This window comes from Solanum stenotomum, chromosome 11 (genome assembly GCF_019186545.1).
Source record: "Solanum stenotomum isolate F172 chromosome 11, ASM1918654v1, whole genome shotgun sequence".
Taxonomy (NCBI): Eukaryota; Viridiplantae; Streptophyta; class Magnoliopsida; order Solanales; family Solanaceae; genus Solanum; species Solanum stenotomum.
Window position 1 is genome coordinate 51,365,767 of NC_064292.1, and position 20,080 is coordinate 51,385,846.

The window sequence follows — 20,080 nt, forward strand, 5'->3', positions numbered from 1 at the left end:
GGGGGGGGGGGGGGGGGGGGGGGGGGGAGGTCGTGGATAAAGATAAAAGGTTATTAAGTGGTTGAGCGTTATCTTAATACTAGCATATTCATGCACATTTCTTGATAGTAGTGTAAATCACCGTGTTTGTTATAGTTTAGCCTATTCATAAAGTCTTTAACTTTTGATATTTGATACTACATGTTGTTTACTATGTTTAAGTGATCACACCTTGTTGTTGATGAGGTTCCTTACATACATGCTCCGCCACTGTTTTGCTACTATTAGTTATCATATTTCTCTCCATTATCATTTTTTTTGTTGAACTACTACTTTGATTTGGTTTACTTGAATTGATAGTCTTTCGTATACAACATATTTACCTTCAAGAGGTAATGGTAATGTTAGGTACACTCTACCCTCTTTAGATTCACTTTATAAGATTTCATAAAATATGTTATTATTGTTATTATAATACATATGCATGATTTGAACAAAAAATACTAAATTACTATGAACTCGTAGCTTATGTTCTGATTTGATGATAATACTACTCCTCATATGATTAAGAGTTAATAATTGAAAACACATCTAAAGTAATTCATTTTTTCGAGTCTTATATCTAAACTAGGGAAATTGTTCGCACTTCGCGCGGCTATAAGAAATATTTATTGGACAATAATAAATAATATTTATATTCATGTTAGTATCAGACATATAAATAATATTGATATTCTCTTCATATGCGATATGATACGTTTTTTTCATTTTTTTTAAATATATAAAATTGAATTTTTTTACATCTTTTAAGTGCAAACTATTCATGTGTATATAGAAGAATAAATTATTTACCACGATGAAGTAAATGAGATAGAGATCATATTTTGAAATAAAAATATATTGTATACATATTTTTTACGATCCTCTATACAAATTCTGATTTCGTAAAAAAAATAAAATTGAAGTTCTTTATTGTGTCTTTATTATTAATTTTTAAATTTTTTAAACATTAATTAAAGTATTAATAAAAATTATGAAAAAAAAAATGAAAAAATTATTACAATATTTAAGAGTAGAAGTTACAAGTAAAATGAAGAGACATGAGTTATGAATTTTATTAGATATTAATTGCATTAATAATCATGTATTAATTTTATTTGTAAAAATAAATAAATAATAAATATATAAATGTGAAAATAAGGGATAGAAATACAATAATGAAAAAAAAAACGATTGGTGACTGCATAAAAAATATAAATACATTTCAAACAAAAAAGAACAGTGACAAAAACAAATTGTTACATAAAAAAAAAAGCATCATAGAATTTAATATTTTCGTTTTAATTATTTCTTGCAAGCATAATAAAAATGAAGCTCATTATCATCGTATTTTTTTTCAAAATGAGATAGTTATATTAATTGTGCTTCATAACAAAAATAAATAAATAGAATAGTAAAGAACCAAATGAATAGCATTGCCAATACATGTAGTTAATTTACCTATATAGACTAAAGTTTAAAAAATTCTAACAAAAGTAGCCACCTTACCAATACAAGTCAAAGTAACAACAAAATTTCTAGCAAAAAAAATCCCTAATTATGCTTCAAAAATTGCTTTTCTTCTATTATTTATTTAGCTTCTTTTGTAAGTAGATCCGCCGTCATATTTTGTACTCCATTTGTCAAACTCTTCATTATTGCTACCAATCGAATAAAAAAAAACATAATTATGAATAAATAAAATATCACACCAATTGAAAGTGATTATACCAAAAGAAAGAAAAAAAAATCTAAACTATATGTAATATATTTGTAAATGATTTTTTCAATTGTACTAACAGTAAATAAGAATCATCTCTTGAAAACTCACACATATTGTAATCAAACTATATTATATTCAACAAATTGACTATTAAAGAGAACAATCACATACTAACAACACATTGTTCATTATTACAAAAAAAAATTTAATCATACTTGCTTGGAGAATGATAATACATACATAAATAAAATATTAAGAAAGCATATCCAAATACATAAAAAAAAAAAAAAAAGATTTGAGAATGAAATATTTCTTACCTTTCATGTACATCTTTTTCGTTACATATTAGTTAATTCACAAACTAATATGATAAAGAACAGAAAATATATTCTTGAATGTGAATTTTTATGAAATTAAATATTATTTCGATAGGCAAAATGTAGAAAATAAAAAGAAAGACTTGAAAATGAAATATTTCTCACCTTCATGTACTTCTTTTTTGTTACATGTTAGCTAATTCACAAATCAATATGATGAAGAAGGGAAAGGATAATCTTGAATGTGAATCTCCATGAAACTAAATATGAGTTTATATAGGCAAAATATAGGAATACCATAAGACATCATAAACTTACAAATTAATTTTTGGAGGTTATGGACATGAAAATTATGAGAGTCTTGAATATTATTAAAAATACAAATTAAAGAGGTGTAGATCATGGGTAATTACTCCTTGACTCCTTGTAAATAAATTAAATAATAAAGAGAAAAACACTTAAAATATAAAAAAATAGTATCATTTTGTGATTAGAAGTGAGGCTAACAAAGAAAAAAAAGAATGTGAAGAGTCTTTGTTATAAATGTTACTCCATTAATAAAATATTTATTTGTAATAAATTAAGTAATTTAATTTTATAATACAATAATTAATTTAAATAAGAAAAAAATGAGAAAAAAACAAATACAAATGAAGGCCATAGAAAGGTGTCACATCATCTTGTCAATGTTTCTCCTTTATATGTATATATATCATTATCTAGTTATCAAAACACATCTTAATTATTTGTTATTTCTTTTTCCTACATAAAATATCACCATGTTCAAATAAGAAATAAAACAATTGATAATTTAAGATGTATATTTTTTATAAATAATTGAAAATATTATTATATATTAGTTCACTCTATGATTAATCAAGAAGAGTCAAGAGATGGGGCCCTAAATCTAATTAAAAATATTTGTACTAAAATTTTAAAAAATTAATTCAATTACTTTGTTTAACTCCACAGGAGAAAAAACTACTCCACTAATCAACTATGATTATGGATCTGAGATCTCTCACTAATTTCCTCATAATCTCTGTCTCTGAATTTTCTCTGTTTTCTCTCTCCACATGACGATATCAAGAAAACATGCTGACCCTCTTCTTGATTAAAATGCTAAAATTTTCAAGGTTCAAATATCCAGTACATATATATATATATATACATGCATAAATATAGGTGACCAAGATGTCTCTAGAGGTATAAAGATTGTATTTTTATGAGCTATGAAGAAAATCCACAAAAGGGTTATTGGAAATTGAAAGTGAAAATTAGGTTCTTGGCTGCATTTCTTAAGTTAATTGCTTCAAGTGTTGGAAAGATTAGATTTTTGAGAGAAAAATGAAGAAAGTACTATAAGGGGTTTCTTTATATAGTTTCTGGAAGTGAAAAAATAGGGTGGGGACGATGGAGGACTCTAGTGATGTTTTTAGGGTTTGGTTTTAGGTTTTCTTGGGATTATATGACTTGGGTATTGTGTAGAATTTGGGTTTAGTGGGGATTCGTATAGCCAACTCCAACTTGTTTGGGACTGAGGCATAGTAATTGTTGTTTGGGTATAGTAGTGATTCATATAGCCGACCCCAACTTGTTTGGGACTGAGGAGTAGTAGTTGTTGTTTGGGTATAGTGGGGATTCATAGAGCCGAGCCCAACTTGTTTGGGACTGAGGAGTAGTAGTTGTTGTTTGGGTATAGTGGGGATTCATAGTGCCGAGCTCAACTTGTTTGGGACTGAGGCTTAGTTGTTGTTGTTTGGGTATAGTGTAGAATTTGTTTTATGTTTGGAATGAGGAGCAAAATTTGAACTTTTCTGGGAAATTCAAATCTTGGGTTGTTGGAGTGGACAGTAAAGTTGCTATTTTGGGAAAAAAACAAGTTGGTGAAATGATATCTTCAGGGACAAATTTGGTGATGACTGTGATAGGATTTGCAGTAAGTACCATGTTCATAGTATTTGTGTGCACAAGGCTAATTTGTGCAAGAATTCAATTGAATGCAAGACGGCACTCTTTCACATATGCTTCTAGATCTGATCTTAGCATTGTAAGCACTTGTTTCATTACTGGTTTAGTAGTAGTTTCAACATCTTGTTGCTTATTTGTATGCTGTTTTCTTGTTGGGATTTTCTAGTAGTTGAAAAAACAAGTATTTGAAGTTGAAATTGTGTTTGTACACTGAATTTCACTTGGAAAAAAGTTATAAGCTTTGTGAGTGAAATACTCTTCAACCAGTGTTTCAGTTACAAATTCTCTAAATCAAATTGAAGTTGAAATAGTGGACAAATGTGTAAAACAAACACTGATTTTCAAATAATATGTACGTTCAAGCGCCTACGTAATCTGATCATGACTGGAGTTTTGATTGGTTGAGTAGTCTAGCCAGCACACAGTACATACTGTAGGCCACTTAGGTCTTTGATGTGTAGTTTGTTAAAGAGGTTTTGTGGACATTCTATTTGTCATGTTGAGGCCTTTCAAACAAACATCAATTTTGTTTTGATGATGTCGTGCTTTGTGCGTGCAGGTCTTATTCCCCTCACTTCACATCTTTTACCTCACATCCTAGCTAAATTTAGTTGTACTTGATCAGTAACAGTACTAAAACAGTAGTAGTGCATTTTAGTCCATATTTTAGTTGGATTCTTCTTTATTAGTGGAAGCAGAATGATTGTTTTCTGATGAATTACTTGTCCTGGTTTTTGGTTAAATAATAGTAGTGTTTGTTTACCCTGTACAGTTGGAGCGTGGTTTACATGGTCTCGAGCCTCTTGTTGTTGCCAACTTCCCGACAAAGAAGTACGGGGATGTGTTTTTTACCTCTGCAGAAGATGCTCAGTAAGTTGATATTTGCTTCAAGTTCTGCATATAATACAAGCTTTAGATAAATAGCATTTTTCTTTCTAGTGGGTGGTTCTTGACTTCTTCATAAGATGGGCTATTTTTTTCTTGATTTCAGAAAGCAAATATATTTGTTGAAAACAGGAATGAAAATTTTGTTAGATTACAGATAAAAATTAAAAAAATGAAGCTGAAGTAGCATTATGAATATGTGTTCAGATTGTGTTGTACTTTTTCGACGTTTATACATCTGTAAAGTCCACATGGTTAAATTTTAATATGATGTCCGAATGATGTGTATGTGGGAACCTAGTGAATACATCTAAAGAACAAACATAGGTGGTTCCATGTAAAACTTTGCAAGACAGTTTTATCTTGCCCTTAATTTAAGTTTTTATGGTTTTTTCTTAAGTTCTTACTTAGTTTAACAACCGAGAGTAAGTGTTTATTCCACTTGATCTGCAAAGTGAATTTTTATTGGAGAAACTAAATCAGATTTAGTTCCAAATTTGAGTTATTTGAATCATTTGGGATAAGGCGGTCAGGCAGCCATAATAATAGGGCTTTCATGGTTGAGAGAATTGTCACACACTCAAACTGGTGTTCCTTTGAATTCAGTTACATTTGCTCTGCCCTTTGCTTTGCTTGTGCTGTTATCCTCCAGATATAGGAGAACCAACAGCCAACATTAAGCGACGAGGCATTAAATTATGACCGAGTTATGATAGAGATTGAAGTTATAAAGGCAGAGCATATGATCATGTAGAGATCTCCTACCTATTGAAAGCTATAAGTATGCATTGGACCGGACTGATCCCCTCAGAGTAAAATTCTCATAAATTTAAACTTGTTTTGAGTGGTGATTGATACTTTCTTCGTGGAGATATACTTGAAATTTAGCTCAGGTTTGAAATCTTTAAGTCCTTCGCTTGTTTGTGTTTCTCTTTTAAAATAACCATTTGCTCAGATGAGACTTGCATCAGTGGGGTTTACCATTAAAAAAGTTTTTAACTATATATATGTATACGTTGAACCGAAGGTAGTGGTGCATCCTCATCTGCATTTGTTTAACTTTTGCATAGGCCCTGAGAATCCCCTCTTCCTTTTCCTCTAGGTTTCAATGTGATGCTACCCTGCTACCTCCCTTCTGGAAAGGGAGAATACCGCCGACTACATTGTGGGCATATGTTTTTATTTCTCGAGAACCCTGGAGTAGATGATGCATTTTACCTATGTGAAGATCTCTGATTTTCCTGTTTCTCTTTCATGTGGTGTTAAAATTCCTTGTCAATGAATATAGTGGTTCACCTTTAATATAATCAACGAGTTCCCTGTGAACTAAAGATGAAATATTTCCTTTCACTCTCCACATCTCTAAAACACTACTTATCTTGGATTATCGCAGGCATTAACCATAATATGCTTAAAGTAATGAGAAAAAGTTCACTACTTTGATGTCTTGGTTAATATGCAAATCATTTTTACTGTTAAAGCTTTGTCCATCTGAAATTTGTGAATAGGCATCCCCAAGGCTTAGTTCGAGTGGGAAAGGTTGAGTTACTTGTGACTTAGGTTTAAGGTTCGAGCCCCTAAGCTTAAAATTTAAGTGGAGAAGGGTAGAGGGGCGGGCTCATTATCTCTGAGTTCCGAGGGATGCGGTTGGTCCTTAGAGCTGGCCGCAGAAGGATTTCTCGATCATAAGAAAAAAGTCTAACTAGACTGCACAGTACCACTGATGTGATTGAAATATGAAGAACTATTAAACTTGAAAGGTTGCTGTTAACTTTTTCCTCTCTGTTTCAGTGGATAGTAAGAATACTTTTTCTTATCATACTTACAAGCTTCACTGTATTGGGACACTATTTATCATCCAATTTACTACCAATAATGTCACCTTTTATCGGATCGAGTATGACCATTAAATTAGAAACTTCGATGAGACTTATAGTCTATGATTAGCCTAATAGAGTTTACTAACTTCTAGTGTGCATGTACATTATCAGTACACCTAGTATGAAGCAACATAGGAAACCGAGAATTTTTTGGGTTTTTAATCTTCTCCATCTGGACCTGGACTGTCAATATAAAAAATATCTCTTTGAAGTATCAGATTTTGAAGAATAAAAAGGCAGGTTAGCGTTGGGTCAAAAACATCATATACAAGGTGTGTAGTAGATCTATGTGCAATGTGATTGCATCATATAGATGTTCAATCTTCTTGTTATGTAAATCTAATATATTTTAAGCACTTGCCTTCATATCAGAGAAGCTAACTGCTTGGAAGGAAAAGATTTACTGGAAACCATTGATTGATGACTTTTAGACTAGAATGAACAAACACATTAGCTAGTCCAAAACTGATTCTGTTTTCCAAATATGTCAAAGTGAAGAGAGGAAATTTGATTAGAGATATCCAGAGGGAGTAGGTTATGGGCTCTGATTCTGGCCATCAAAACTCTGAGTCATGCAAGGCATACGTGTTATTGTATCCTAGTGGGCTTCGACGACCATAGATGTCATATCAGGAGGTCTTGAAAGAGATACGAGATTAGAAATTGCATTTTGAAATTGGGGTGCCAAAAAGTACCTCTTTAAAACTAAATACTTGTGGCATAGTGGTCAATGAAGTGGGTTGAGAACCATGAGACCTCCGAGACAAAAAAAAAACACTAGGTAATTTCTTCTCATTTGTCCTAGCCTTGGTGGACAGAGTTATCTGCTACCTGTTGTTGGTGAGAGGTGGCAGGTATCCGTGGAATTAGTCGAGGTGCACAAAAGCTGGCCCGGACACTACGGTCATAAAAAAAGTTAATTAATAAGAAAGCTACATCCATGTTTCTCCCGAATGTAGTATAGTCATCCTCATTCATCATACAGGAGAAATGGCCCTTTTCAGGTGATATATCACCAACTGTGCATGTACTGTAGTAGTCTATGTAGTATACGTATTGATGTTTGTAAAATAGTCTCGGTGTTGATTGATGAGCTATACGTTTGACATGCATATGACCATAGTTGAATCTTAATCATTGTTAGAATGCTGAATAAGCGTGGCTAAACATATTCTCTACCTCTGATGTTGGAGTACAACCTAAAGGGATGTCACCCTTTTCTCATTTCAAAAGTTGAGATTTTTGCTTATATTATTACTATCTTTTATGATGTGTGTATCTTGTATGTTGTAGTTTCGAAACTCTTGTAACTTGTAGCATATTGCTGGTGTCTATGATACATAGCTTGTTTCCATAGTGCTTTAGATAAAAACATACCTAATTACCTTATTATAACTTCTCCAACTTTATTGTCATAGGTGCATTGTTTGCCTTGTCGAGTATCAAAAGCAGGATGCGCTACGTATTTTGCCAATATGTGGGCATTCTTTTCATGCAACATGTATTGACATATGGTTTCAGCAGCACTCCACGTGCCCAGTTTGTCGAATTTCTCTACGTGAAACACCTGAAAAAAAGCGATTTATGCAACCACTGTTTAGTTCAGCTATCCGATCTCACTTTGAGATGGACTCCCTGAATGTTAGTTCAAATCTTTGTCTATCAGCTGAGCAGAGGCATTCCAGCCTGAGAACGGACTCCACCACAGACGCTCAATGTCCACCCGAGGTTGGTATGATGGTAGTCAGAGGAAACAACGTCGTATCAAACGATGATAGTCAGAACACGAAAAACTCAGAAAACAAGCAAGTTGAGAGCCCATCAAATGCATAAGCTTTTTAAGTCAAGATCACACAGACTCGAAGATTTCACAATGTAGGTATCGCGTTCAGTCCGTTGCTCGGATTTTGATTTGGTAGATAACTTACTGCTCATAGCCTTTTGTAAATATAGCAAAGTATTGTTTCTTTCATTTTTTGAGTACCTTACATGTTGCTATACTTCAGTTTTCAACTTGAAAATTGGTGGTAATTTTGTAGATCAATTAATTCAGCTTCCTTGCTGAACAATGTCAATTACATATATGAGTTTAGTATACAAGAATCAAGATTGTATCTAATATTTATTTACTTGAACCTATAGATTATTTTTTCTTATGATGTTTTTGCAAGAACATTGAACCAAGAGCATGATAAATTATAGGGGTGGACATGAAAAATATGATTCCATAACCATGCCAAATTAATTTGGTATGATTGGGTAATTTTGTAAGTTTGGTTTTGGTATTTTGTGGTAAGGTAAATATAGGGTGTGCCTTGTAGGCATGGTATGGTATTGAAAATTTTGATTTCGGTAATTTCAATTTTCGATTTATAAAATAAGATACCATTATCATGGCAAATAAAATTGGTATGTAGGTATATTTATGTTTGATTTTGGTATTGGCATAATACATAAAAATGTCCTTTAACTTGGATTCAGTTGGCATCAATGCCCTCCAACTTTGGTTGTGTACAAATACACTTAAATTTGTATAAAATTGAACAAGTAGACATACTTGTCCGACATGGCATAATATACCTAAGACGCCACATAAAATTGCCATGTATGATGAATGTGTATTTGTTCAATTTTATACAAGTTTGAGTGTGCAAATCCAAAGTTAAAGGTCATACTTGTCAATTAAAGCTAAGTTAAGGATCATGTTTATATATTATACCTTTAGGGCTCGTTTGGTGTGAGGGATTAGANGCATAATATACCTAAGACGCCACATAAAATTGCCATGTATGATGAATGTGTATTTGTTCAATTTTATACAAGTTTGAGTGTCTACTTGTGCAAACCCAAAGTTAAAGGTCATAGTTGTCAACTAAAGCTAAGTTAAGGATCATGTTTATATATTATGCCTTTAGTATTTTGTGGTATATTAATTAGTAAGTATAATTTTTTTGTCTTCGACATACATATAATCATGTAATATGGAATTATAACTTATGCTTTTCAAAAACATATTAATACCTTAAATATGTATAAATACTTAAAAGAAAGTACAAACAATTTATCTCATTATCTAACACAAAAAGAATATTTCAATCAAGATAGTTTAATCAAAGTTTTAACATCTAAATAATTAATTATATTCTAATAGTAATTTATAAATATGTTAATGTTGTAATAATATATATGAAATTGTGTATGCAATAATTAATGGAAACAAAGTGGTATAATAATCATATTGATTATTATTTTCTTAATAAATATATCAAATTCAAATATCAAATTCAAATATGATAAGTAAAAGGGAACGAAAGAGCGAACAAAAGTTGCATAATATAGAAGCAAATTGAGAAAGAAGGTTGAAAGAAAAGGGCAATACTTTAAAGTTTGTCCACTTAATTGATGAAAAATTTAATACTGAAAATGATTCGTAGATAGATTGTATGTACTTCAACCTTGTTTTCATGCATTATTAAATATATAAGTCCCAAAATACTTATTAATTTATAAAATTAGTATATAATTACTTATTATCTTTATTTTATTTTTAAAATTAATTATTTTTGGAAGTAAACTATAATAATTGAAAAAAGTTATGAATAAATTAGTAAAAATACCTTTTTTTTTTATAAAAAAGAAATATGACAATTAATATAGTATAGAAGAATAGTAATACTCCCATCAATTTATATTAAGTGATATTTTTAATTGATTTTTTTTATAAATAATAAAAAATATTTTTATTAAACTTATAATTAAATAGTACCTTTTTGAAAAGTAAAAACATCACTTAATATGAACATATGATGAGAAAAGGGCCAAAATAGACCCTTTATCTTTGGGTTAAGACTCAATCATTTTTGAGTTTTCACATGAAGCAATAATAGTCTTTTATGTTTGTAATATTGGTGCATTTTTGGTCCTTCCCCAAACTTTTGCCAATTTTTTTCATCATTGATTTTATCCANTTTTTTTTTTTTTTTTTTAATAAAAAAGGAATATGACAATTAATATAGTATAGAAGAATAGTAATACTCCCTTCAATTTATATTAAGAGATATTTTTAATTAATTTTTTTTTATAAATAATAAAAAATATTTTTATTAACTTATAATTAAATAGTACCTTTTTGAAAAGTAAAAACATCACTTAATATGCACATATGATGAGAAAAGGGCCAAAATAGACCCTTTATCTTTGGGTTAAGACTCAGTCATCTTTGAGTTTTCACATGAAGCAATAATAGTCTCTTATGTTTGTAATATAGGTGTATTTTTGGTCCTTCCCCAAACTTTTGCCAATTTTTTTCATCATTGATTTTATCCATAATTTATGTATGAAATGTTCAATTGTCTTTTAATATATTTAGTAGAAATAATAACTCCATTTGAGAGAAAGTGAGAAGAGGAAAATCTTGTTTTGTTTGGTAAAAATATCATTACAGCTAAAATTGAGAGATTCATCACGTCGTTTTCACGTGCAATAGTATAAAATTTTATTTTCCCGCGACGTCATATGTCAAGGTCTTCTTACTTTAGTTGCAATAATATTTCTATCGAACAAAATAATGTGCTCTTCTTATCGTCTTTTCTCACATGAAATTATTGTTTCTATTTAATATATAAAAAGATGATTGAACATTCCATACATAAAATTGTGGACAAAATCAATCTTTAAAAATAGCTAAAAATTTGGAGGAGGATCAAAAGCGCACTACTATTACAAACATGAAGGACTATTACTATTCTATTCAAAAACTCAAAAATAACTTTGACTCTTGACTAAAAATATAAGGACTATTTTGGGCTTTTTCTCACCATAGGATAGTAATTTTGGATGTCATGTTAAGTGACAGCTAACCACTTTTTGTTAGACTCCCAACTGAAAATGCTGTTATCATTAATGTTGTTTTAAAATGACTTATTACCTCATTTTTTTCCCTTCACATGGTTCATTAATGACTTCTCTTTTGTATGTAGATGCCACAAGACAAATGATATACTCCCTCTATTTCATTTTACTTGATCTATATATCGAAATAAATATTTTGTTTTACCTAATCAAGAGAGTTTACTATATTCTTTTTCTTGTATAGCCTTAATTAATATTACATAACGATATAAAGTAGTAGTAATCAAATTATGTTTAGACAAGATAATAGACCTTATAACCTCAGCGTGGACATTGACTTTCTAAAAAGGATGTATATTGTAATACCCGAGGCAAGTTAAAGCTCCCATCGGCTAAACACGAAGAGATTAAGAGGTAAATTAGTAAAGTTTCAAAAAAGTTTTCTTATTAATGATTTCTTAAGAAACATATAAAGAAGAAAGTGAATAATTAATATGAGACTACTCTTTTATTTACTGAGAAATTGTTTTTTGCAATAGCCTTGCCTAATATAGGAGAAGAAGTTTGTCTTAAATATGCAAACAAGTAGCTAAGGCATTGTTTTCTTGTGTTTTGGGGCATACCATCTTTATTGGTTTCATAAAGTTGTTTCCCATAACTCAAGGCTAGAAATATACTGGACATCATGATCACATGCATGATTGGACTAATGAGCAAATTGGTTCTACATCCATAATACTATTTATATTTAATGTCCAACTACAAAATGGAACATTAAAATGACATTGGTCCCTCCACACACTTATAATTTCCAAGACTTTTTAAAAATTGTGGTCTAAAATAAGTAATAGATTTTTGTCTAGTCATAAATCATCTCATGCTAAATACAGAAATGTATCACTCTTTCTGAGATCGATTAAAAAGAAAAGTATGTCACATAAATTGGAACAGAATAATAGTTTCTTTTGAGTTGCACTTTTAGGACCGCTAGATAGATATTAAATATTTACAGAATATTTAAAAGTCATAATACATAAACATGTTTAACTTAGTCTTAGCCAGCATTTATATCCTTCAATTTTGAATGTGCACAAGTAGATACTTAAACTTGCATAAAGTTGAACAAGTAGACGCACAACCTATGTGTCATAATGCACGTAGAACACCGGTGTGAATTTCCATGTAGGATGCATGTGTCTACCAATTCAACTTTAAACAACTTTAAGTGGAAAATCAGTGGGGGAACCAAGATTTCGAGTAAGGGGGTTCAAAATTTGAAGAAATAAACATACAAACTAGTCGAAGGAGGTTCAACATCTACTATATATATATATATTATTACTTTAACCATACATGAATTGAATAATATATTTTTCATCAAAGGAGTTTGGATGAACCCTTTAAACACAAGGTGGCTCCGTCCCTTTGTCTAATAGACTAGTAGTGCACACGCAAAGTTGAAAGTCATAGATGTCAGATGAGACTAAGTAAAAAAGCACATTTATATATATTGTCTACTTAAAATATAATCACAACTAATTTAAAGGTGGAGTCTTAAAGTTCAATTATTGTGTGGTTTCATGTTTAGACCATCAAAGATGAAGAAAGAACCATTAGTAGTATTAGTAGAAAATAGAAATAAACTTCACAAGATTTTTTATGAGCATTGTAAATGTGGAATATTGTAATTACTATATTGAAAATGCTACAAACCTTACAAATTTTTGGACTTATAATCTTAATTATGAGCATTACTTAATTATATTCTTGGCTTAACTTTAGCTCTTAATGGATTTTTCATTACCACAGTAAATTCCAATTTCTCACTAAAATCCACTTCACTATTTCCCGGGTAAGCAAACCATTCAAATTCTTGAACCATTCGCGCTAACATCAAATTCACATGTACCGTTGCCATTCCCAAGCCCGGACAAATCCTCCGTCCGACCCCGAACGGCATCATCTTCACCGCCTTCACCCCCGTTATATCCGCGTCCTCCCGACCCGATAAAAACCTATCCGGGTCAAACTTCTCCGGGTCGGACCAAATGTTCGGGTCGTGTGAAATCCCGTATACGAAAAACTCCACATTAGTATCCATGGGTATGTCATACCCGCCCAATTTAACCGGCTCTGTTACTGCATGGGTCAATGTGAAGTACGTTGGAGGGTGTTTACGTAAAAGCTCCTTTACAACTGCGTTTAAGTAAGGCATCTTCTCTGTATCATTCTCGTCAACCTTTTTATCACCTACTACGGTTTTGATCTCTTCGTACATTTTTTCTTGTATGCTTGGATTCTCGATCAATCTCCCTATGGCCCACTCTAATGCTGTAGCCGTTGTGTCGGTCCCACCGTTCAAAAACTCTGAGCATAATGTTACGAGCTCTGGATTCGTCGGACCTGACTTTCTACCTGTCAAGAAAAAATAATTAAGTAATTATATTAAGAAATGAATCTTGATCCTACCCTCTTCGGATTACTCAACACCACCAAAACTAGACATTTGAAGTGAGTTTGGCTCTGATACCACTCAACTTTAAAAGTTAGTTCAGATGAGGAGATCAATAGAAATGTAGTCTCTCTAATCGTTCATTTAAACTTTTAGCTAAGATAGTCGAATAGTTCAACACTATACCTTCAATTTTGACATCGAACAAAGTGTCTAGGTAGGAAAACGAGGCTGCAGTCTTGTCGGATCCAGGATTTTGTACAACACTACGACGTTTCTCGATTAGAGGGACGAGGGTCTCAATTTGCCTCTTACGAACATCTTTAACTCTTTTACGTTGCTTATAACCAACAAATAATCTCAAAATAGGAAGAAAATCATCTATCCTTGGATCAAGCACAAGCAACACATCCTTCATCATTTGATCAACTCTTTCAATCATTTCCTCATCATTCATCCCAACACCAAAACACATCGCAAGTAGAATATAAAAAACGGCGAATCGCGCGTTCTTCAGCACCCAAACGACGTCGTTATTCTCCTTTGCATCGATTCGAATCCTTTCGATCAATTTCTCCATACCTATCTCTCTACAATCGCGAAATTCCTTCAATCTACTCGGACTAAGCATGTTCTGCACCATATTCCTTCTCAATGACCGCCACACAGGGCCGTGAACCGCCGCATTGACGGTGAATTTGTTGCAGCTGAAGATAGTTCGGGTCGGGTTTTCTCTAGGGCGGCTAGCGAAGATTTGCCCCTTTTCAATTAAAGCTTCGTGAGCTAAATCAGCACTGGTAATTATAATCATAGTTCGAGAACCCATTTTTAATGTGAAAATTGAACCGTATTTTGGTTTGAGATCTCTAATGTATTCGAAAAATTGCTTACCGGAGCCGGCGACTTGAAAGAGGTTTCCGACGACCGGCCAACCTGGAGGTCCGGGAGGTAGATTGGGGGTTTTGGATTTGGGTTTTCGGGTTAATATGAAGATGAAAAGTGAGAGGAAAATGGCGAAAACTGTGAAAGTGAAAGGCTCCATTGTTGTTGGTTGAAAAAATGACATGAATTGAGTGTGCAAACATAAAAGGAGTTTAGTAGTATATGAATAGAATAAAGCTTGAAATTACAGTTGGCAGATAATAAATGTTAAAGTAAAGAAATGAAAGAGAAAAAGTTTCGTAATCAGAATTTCAATTTTATGAGTTTTGAATTAATTTAGAACAACGACTTGAAAGATTACTAGCTTGATTTTCAACTCTATGTTTGGATAGTTACTACGTATGATAAATATATCATATTCTATTGTATTGTGTTGTTTCAATGAATATAATATTTGGATAGATTTATCGTTGTCTGTCGTATACATAATGTCACACGTCAATAAATTAAGAATAGAGCTATTATGTAAAGGAAGGATAAAGATTAAAATAAATTTATATTAGATCATAAATAAAAACAAGATGAGAAATATTATGGTAATGACGGGATTACGCAAAATCGGTCATTACACAAAATGAGACTATGAATTTAAACAATATGATACAATAAAATTTAAATAACAATCAAAACAAACATGATACTTAACTAACAATACAATACAACGGGTAACAATCATCCAAACAAGATGCAAGTGTTTAAACATAAATATATATACCATTCGAGCAAAAATTATTACGTTTAGCTTATGTTGTTATTATCTCTTTTTCACTATTTATTCAGTCGAAAATCTTTTGAAAACAAACTTAATTTCTACATTCTTAAAAGTATGAGTATAGTTTGAGTATACTTTATCCTTTTTGAATTATACTTAGAAGTAAAGTTATCAAGTTTAGCTGAATTTGTAGTCGGACTTTTACCTCTGCCTTTATATTATAGGTTATAAAGTAAAGTAGCTAACGTGTACGTGCAACTCTTCATGCATTAATGCAAATACAAGGTAAAAGTAAAGGAATATTCATGAAGTTGTTATTAGAACAAGTAGAGTATATACTCAAATGCCTATTATTTAAGAGGTACATCAAACACATGCAGACGGCAGACCCAAGTACAGAATTTTCAGCCATATATTTCTTATGTCCCGATTCAAATTATGTAAATTTTAATAAATATTTTAAAATGATTTCTTATATATATTGTGACTTTTTTGAACGTTTACATATAACTGTATCTTTCATGTTATAAATATTGAATTCAGATGAATTCGATATCAAAACTTTACAACCACACCCTTGACATGAATTATACATCATTAATTAATATCACTAAAAATTTAGTAGGTGACAAGTATTTTTATCGTGCATAATATTTACGTAAGATAAGATGAACTTAAATGAAGCGACAAAGTAGTCAAGTTGGGCTGGAGGATCCCAAGTTGTTATTATATAGTAGAAGAAGTACAGATAGGTGAAAAAGACGAATGAAAATGGTGGATCATTTAGAGAGAGGGGTCGGTATCAATCCAACTATCCAACTACCTTACTCACTAGTCATTAAAATTTCAATTGAAATGGACTTAAAAATACGTTTGATTGTAAAAATTATGAGTATTTATAAAACATATCAATATATTTTTGAGAAGAAAATAGGTTTTAGGTATTTTTCAAATTCCTGAAATTAACTTCAAATTGAATTTTAAAATTTTATGATCAAACCTGATTTTCAAAATTTAAATTCCAACAAAAATTAAAATATGGCATTATGAAAATCAAGTCTTTAACAAGTCTCTTGAAGAAATTGGGTGGTTGGAGAACTTTTACGTGTGCAAAAAACGAAAAAAATACATGTTATTTCTAGACGATTGTTAATTAGAGATGACAAAGCAGATTTCAAGTGTAAAAATGATTTCTTAATATAAGAAATTAGGTGTATAGGATAAACATGTACGTCATAAAAACTTCTAAAAATACCCAATTAGCATTAACATGGTTCTATATATGAAGAAAAAAATCTCAAAATACCTAACTAGCATTATAATGCATGTTAAGAAAATATTTTACTCATTTGACTTTTCTCTATACAATGTATCTATCACTATTCTTGATTTATCAAATATTGATCTGTTATTTATGAATTAATTTGGTGTAAGCATTAATATGATTGAAAAGTTCAACTAAAACTTTCACTAATTAGAACAAATTTAATTTCGAACCAATATCATTCAACTTACCCATTTTTGGGAAAGATTATTTAATTTATTTTTCCTTTTTTAAAAAAAATTGTACATTTCTTTTTTGACAGAATACATGATCGCCGACCTTCTAAATTTACTAGTAAATTTTATTTAAATACTCAAATTATAATATATTTTAATTGGACATTTGAACACATAATAAAATATTCATACTTTGAGTTCTGATTATATAATAAAAAAGTTTTGTATGTGTTTCCGTGTATCATTACGTAGATATGTAAGTTTAAAATATGTCTCATTCTTTTATATTATATAAATCAGTGACAATTGAAAGAAGCTTTAAGTTTTACGATTTATTAGTCTAATGTGTATTAATTAAAGTAGATGATATATTTTAAATAATTAACTTATCTAAATGTAATGAATGTTTGAAACATGCGCATAAGTTTTTCCTAAATTTTGCATCAGAAATATCTAATAGAAATATTTTAGCATGTGTTATGATGTTTAGTTAGAACATGTCATAATTCGATTGTCTGAACAATATTTACTAGTGAGTTTAAGAGGTTGTTGGTATATTCATTCTTTTTCTTTTCTTTTCTTTTATTATACTTTCTTTTTCTTGTTTATGTTGTTTCATAAAAAAATAAAAAAAATAAAAAAACTAAGGTTTATGGTTGAACTTTATGGTATTTTTGTGATCTCATTCAAGCAGCTTAATTTGTTGTTAGGTGCCAGTTTTCGGTTCTTTCTCATTTATTGTTAATTTAATTTGTTATTTATATTTATAGTAATGAAAATGAAAGGTTTATTTGTTTTTTTTTTCTCTACAAATTTAAACTTCAACCACTACTTAAAAAAAGGGGCCCATTATGGATAGAAAAAATCCATAGCAGGCAAACGATACAAACTGAAAAACAATTAAAAACAATTATGGTGTCAAACACAATATGTCGATCCTCAAAACCGATCAATTATTCACATGTCCTTTAGGATGACTTAATTTGTTTGGAGAGTGGTCATTCACACGAATGATCTCTGATCGATTCTCTGAGTCGAGTCTATCACGTAGGGCTTGTCTAGTGCGGTTTACATCTCATATGTGGTTTGTAGGCTATTATATATGGGGGGTTTACCCGTGCACACAAAATGCTCACCCGAAGGACAGAGACTATGACAAAGATGGTAGTGGTTGCGGGTTATCCTGAGTTAAAAAAAAATCTATGTACAAGGAATTTCATTTTGTAGTATTGTTTTCAAAATTAATTTCACATAGATAATATGATTTATAACACGGTAATAATTAGAGTAAATGATTTAAACATAGCAATCCCAATTTAAGCGAGGATCTCTATATTTTGGAATGTTACAAAAGGTTTGCTGCTAGTTCATTCGGTAGAATTAGTTGAGATGTACGCAAGTTAGTTCAGATATCATTATCAAAACAAAACCATTCAAAACTTTAATTTGCAGAATTTTCAAATTCATTTATCTATTTAATTTGTAAATGTTGATTTATTATCTTTTCTCTATCACTAGCTTGAAATTCGAAATTTGTCTCTGCAACTTTTATTTGATACCATCAACACATTGGATGAGGCTACTTCTCTCTTAATCATAAGTTTCAGGTTAGAATTTTAGGTATGAAAAATTCTTGATAGGGACTAGGGAGCGCAACCCCCCCCCCCCCTCCTTAAATGGATCCTTACGTGACGCAAATTCGATCAATTAGTTGGAATCCAATATGGATATCGAACACCAAATGAGAAACCAAAAAGAAATAATCTTACTTTGTTGAATATATATAATATATTAGCAACTTACAATTTTATTTTTCCTATTATACCCTCAATTTATTAACACTGAGTTACTGTCTTTGAAAAATGTACCAGTTAATATGTTTGGAACCTTATCAATTAATAGGGGTAAAATGGTAAACTCACAATACTAATCATTATTTTCTTAATAAGTGTCTTAAGTCAAAATTTAATAAGTAAATAAGGACGGAGGGAGTAATTATACTTTCATGTGTTTCAATTTATTTGTTCTACTTTCCTTTCTAATCTCGTTTAAAAGGAATATGTCTGCCCCCCAAGGCCTAGCTCAAGTGGCAAAAGGTGGAGGATTTGTGGCCTAGGTCGCAGGTTCAAGCCCCACACCATGCAAAACAAAGTCCGATATTTAAGTGAAGAAGGGTAAAAGGGCGGACCCATTATCCACCAAGTTTAGAAGACTGTGACCTAAAAAACAGATTACAGACGAATTTCTCGATTAACAAAAAAAGATATGTCTGATGGTTTATAAAGCGGAATAGTTGCAAATCATCATCTATTGTTGCACCACAACTTCTTGAATGTTGCTTCTCTTTGTATTTTTAGGTTAATTTTGAGAGAAGAAAATAATTAAATTTTTCAGGGTGTAGAAAATCCCATATGGAGGATCAAAAGCTTCGTTTTTCGTATTACTATGTCTCTCAAGTCAGTATGAGGAACTACTGAATTCAATCACTTATACTCGCTATTCTTCATTTTTCTATTGAGATCTATCTTACAGAAGTACTCAAATTGAATCAATACTCGAGTTCTAGAGATCAAGATTTTAATTTTATGAACCATAGTTTCAACCTCGCTAGAGATTTGAATGTTATTGAAAATTGTGATTCATCTTAACAAAGTTGTATTTATAATAAATGTAATTATTATATTATTAGTTGCCATTTGCCCACGAATCAATTATTGTGGGAACAACCATATAATACATTTTGATATCTTCTTGCCCATTTTGTGTGTGCTACTGATGTCATAAAGTGTGTTAAGTAATTAGAACAAATATCACAAGAAAGTACTAATA

The 20,080-nt window shown here is 30.9% G+C and overlaps 3 protein-coding genes across 3 annotated transcripts in view; 1 reads left to right on the forward strand and 2 right to left on the reverse strand.

Annotated features, from left to right (window-relative positions):
• The window catches only part of LOC125844974 (uncharacterized), a 135,292-nt gene that overhangs the window by 27,086 nt on the left and 88,126 nt on the right, over positions 1–20,080 (reverse strand). The window lies entirely within an intron of this gene.
• On the forward strand, positions 3,087–8,929 carry LOC125844976 (RING-H2 finger protein ATL38-like). The gene is made up of 3 exons (XM_049524344.1): positions 3,087–4,108; positions 4,802–4,899; positions 8,213–8,929. Exons 1-3 carry the CDS (start codon positions 3,950–3,952, stop codon positions 8,625–8,627), a joined length of 672 nt encoding a protein of 223 aa, XP_049380301.1. The 5' UTR covers positions 3,087–3,949; the 3' UTR covers positions 8,628–8,929.
• Positions 13,365–15,189, reverse strand: LOC125844970 (cytochrome P450 77A1). Its single transcript, XM_049524338.1, has 2 exons — positions 14,284–15,189; positions 13,365–14,060 (listed from the first exon to the last, which is right to left on the reverse strand). Exons 1-2 carry the CDS (start codon positions 15,161–15,163, stop codon positions 13,405–13,407), a joined length of 1,536 nt encoding a protein of 511 aa, XP_049380295.1. The 5' UTR covers positions 15,164–15,189; the 3' UTR covers positions 13,365–13,404.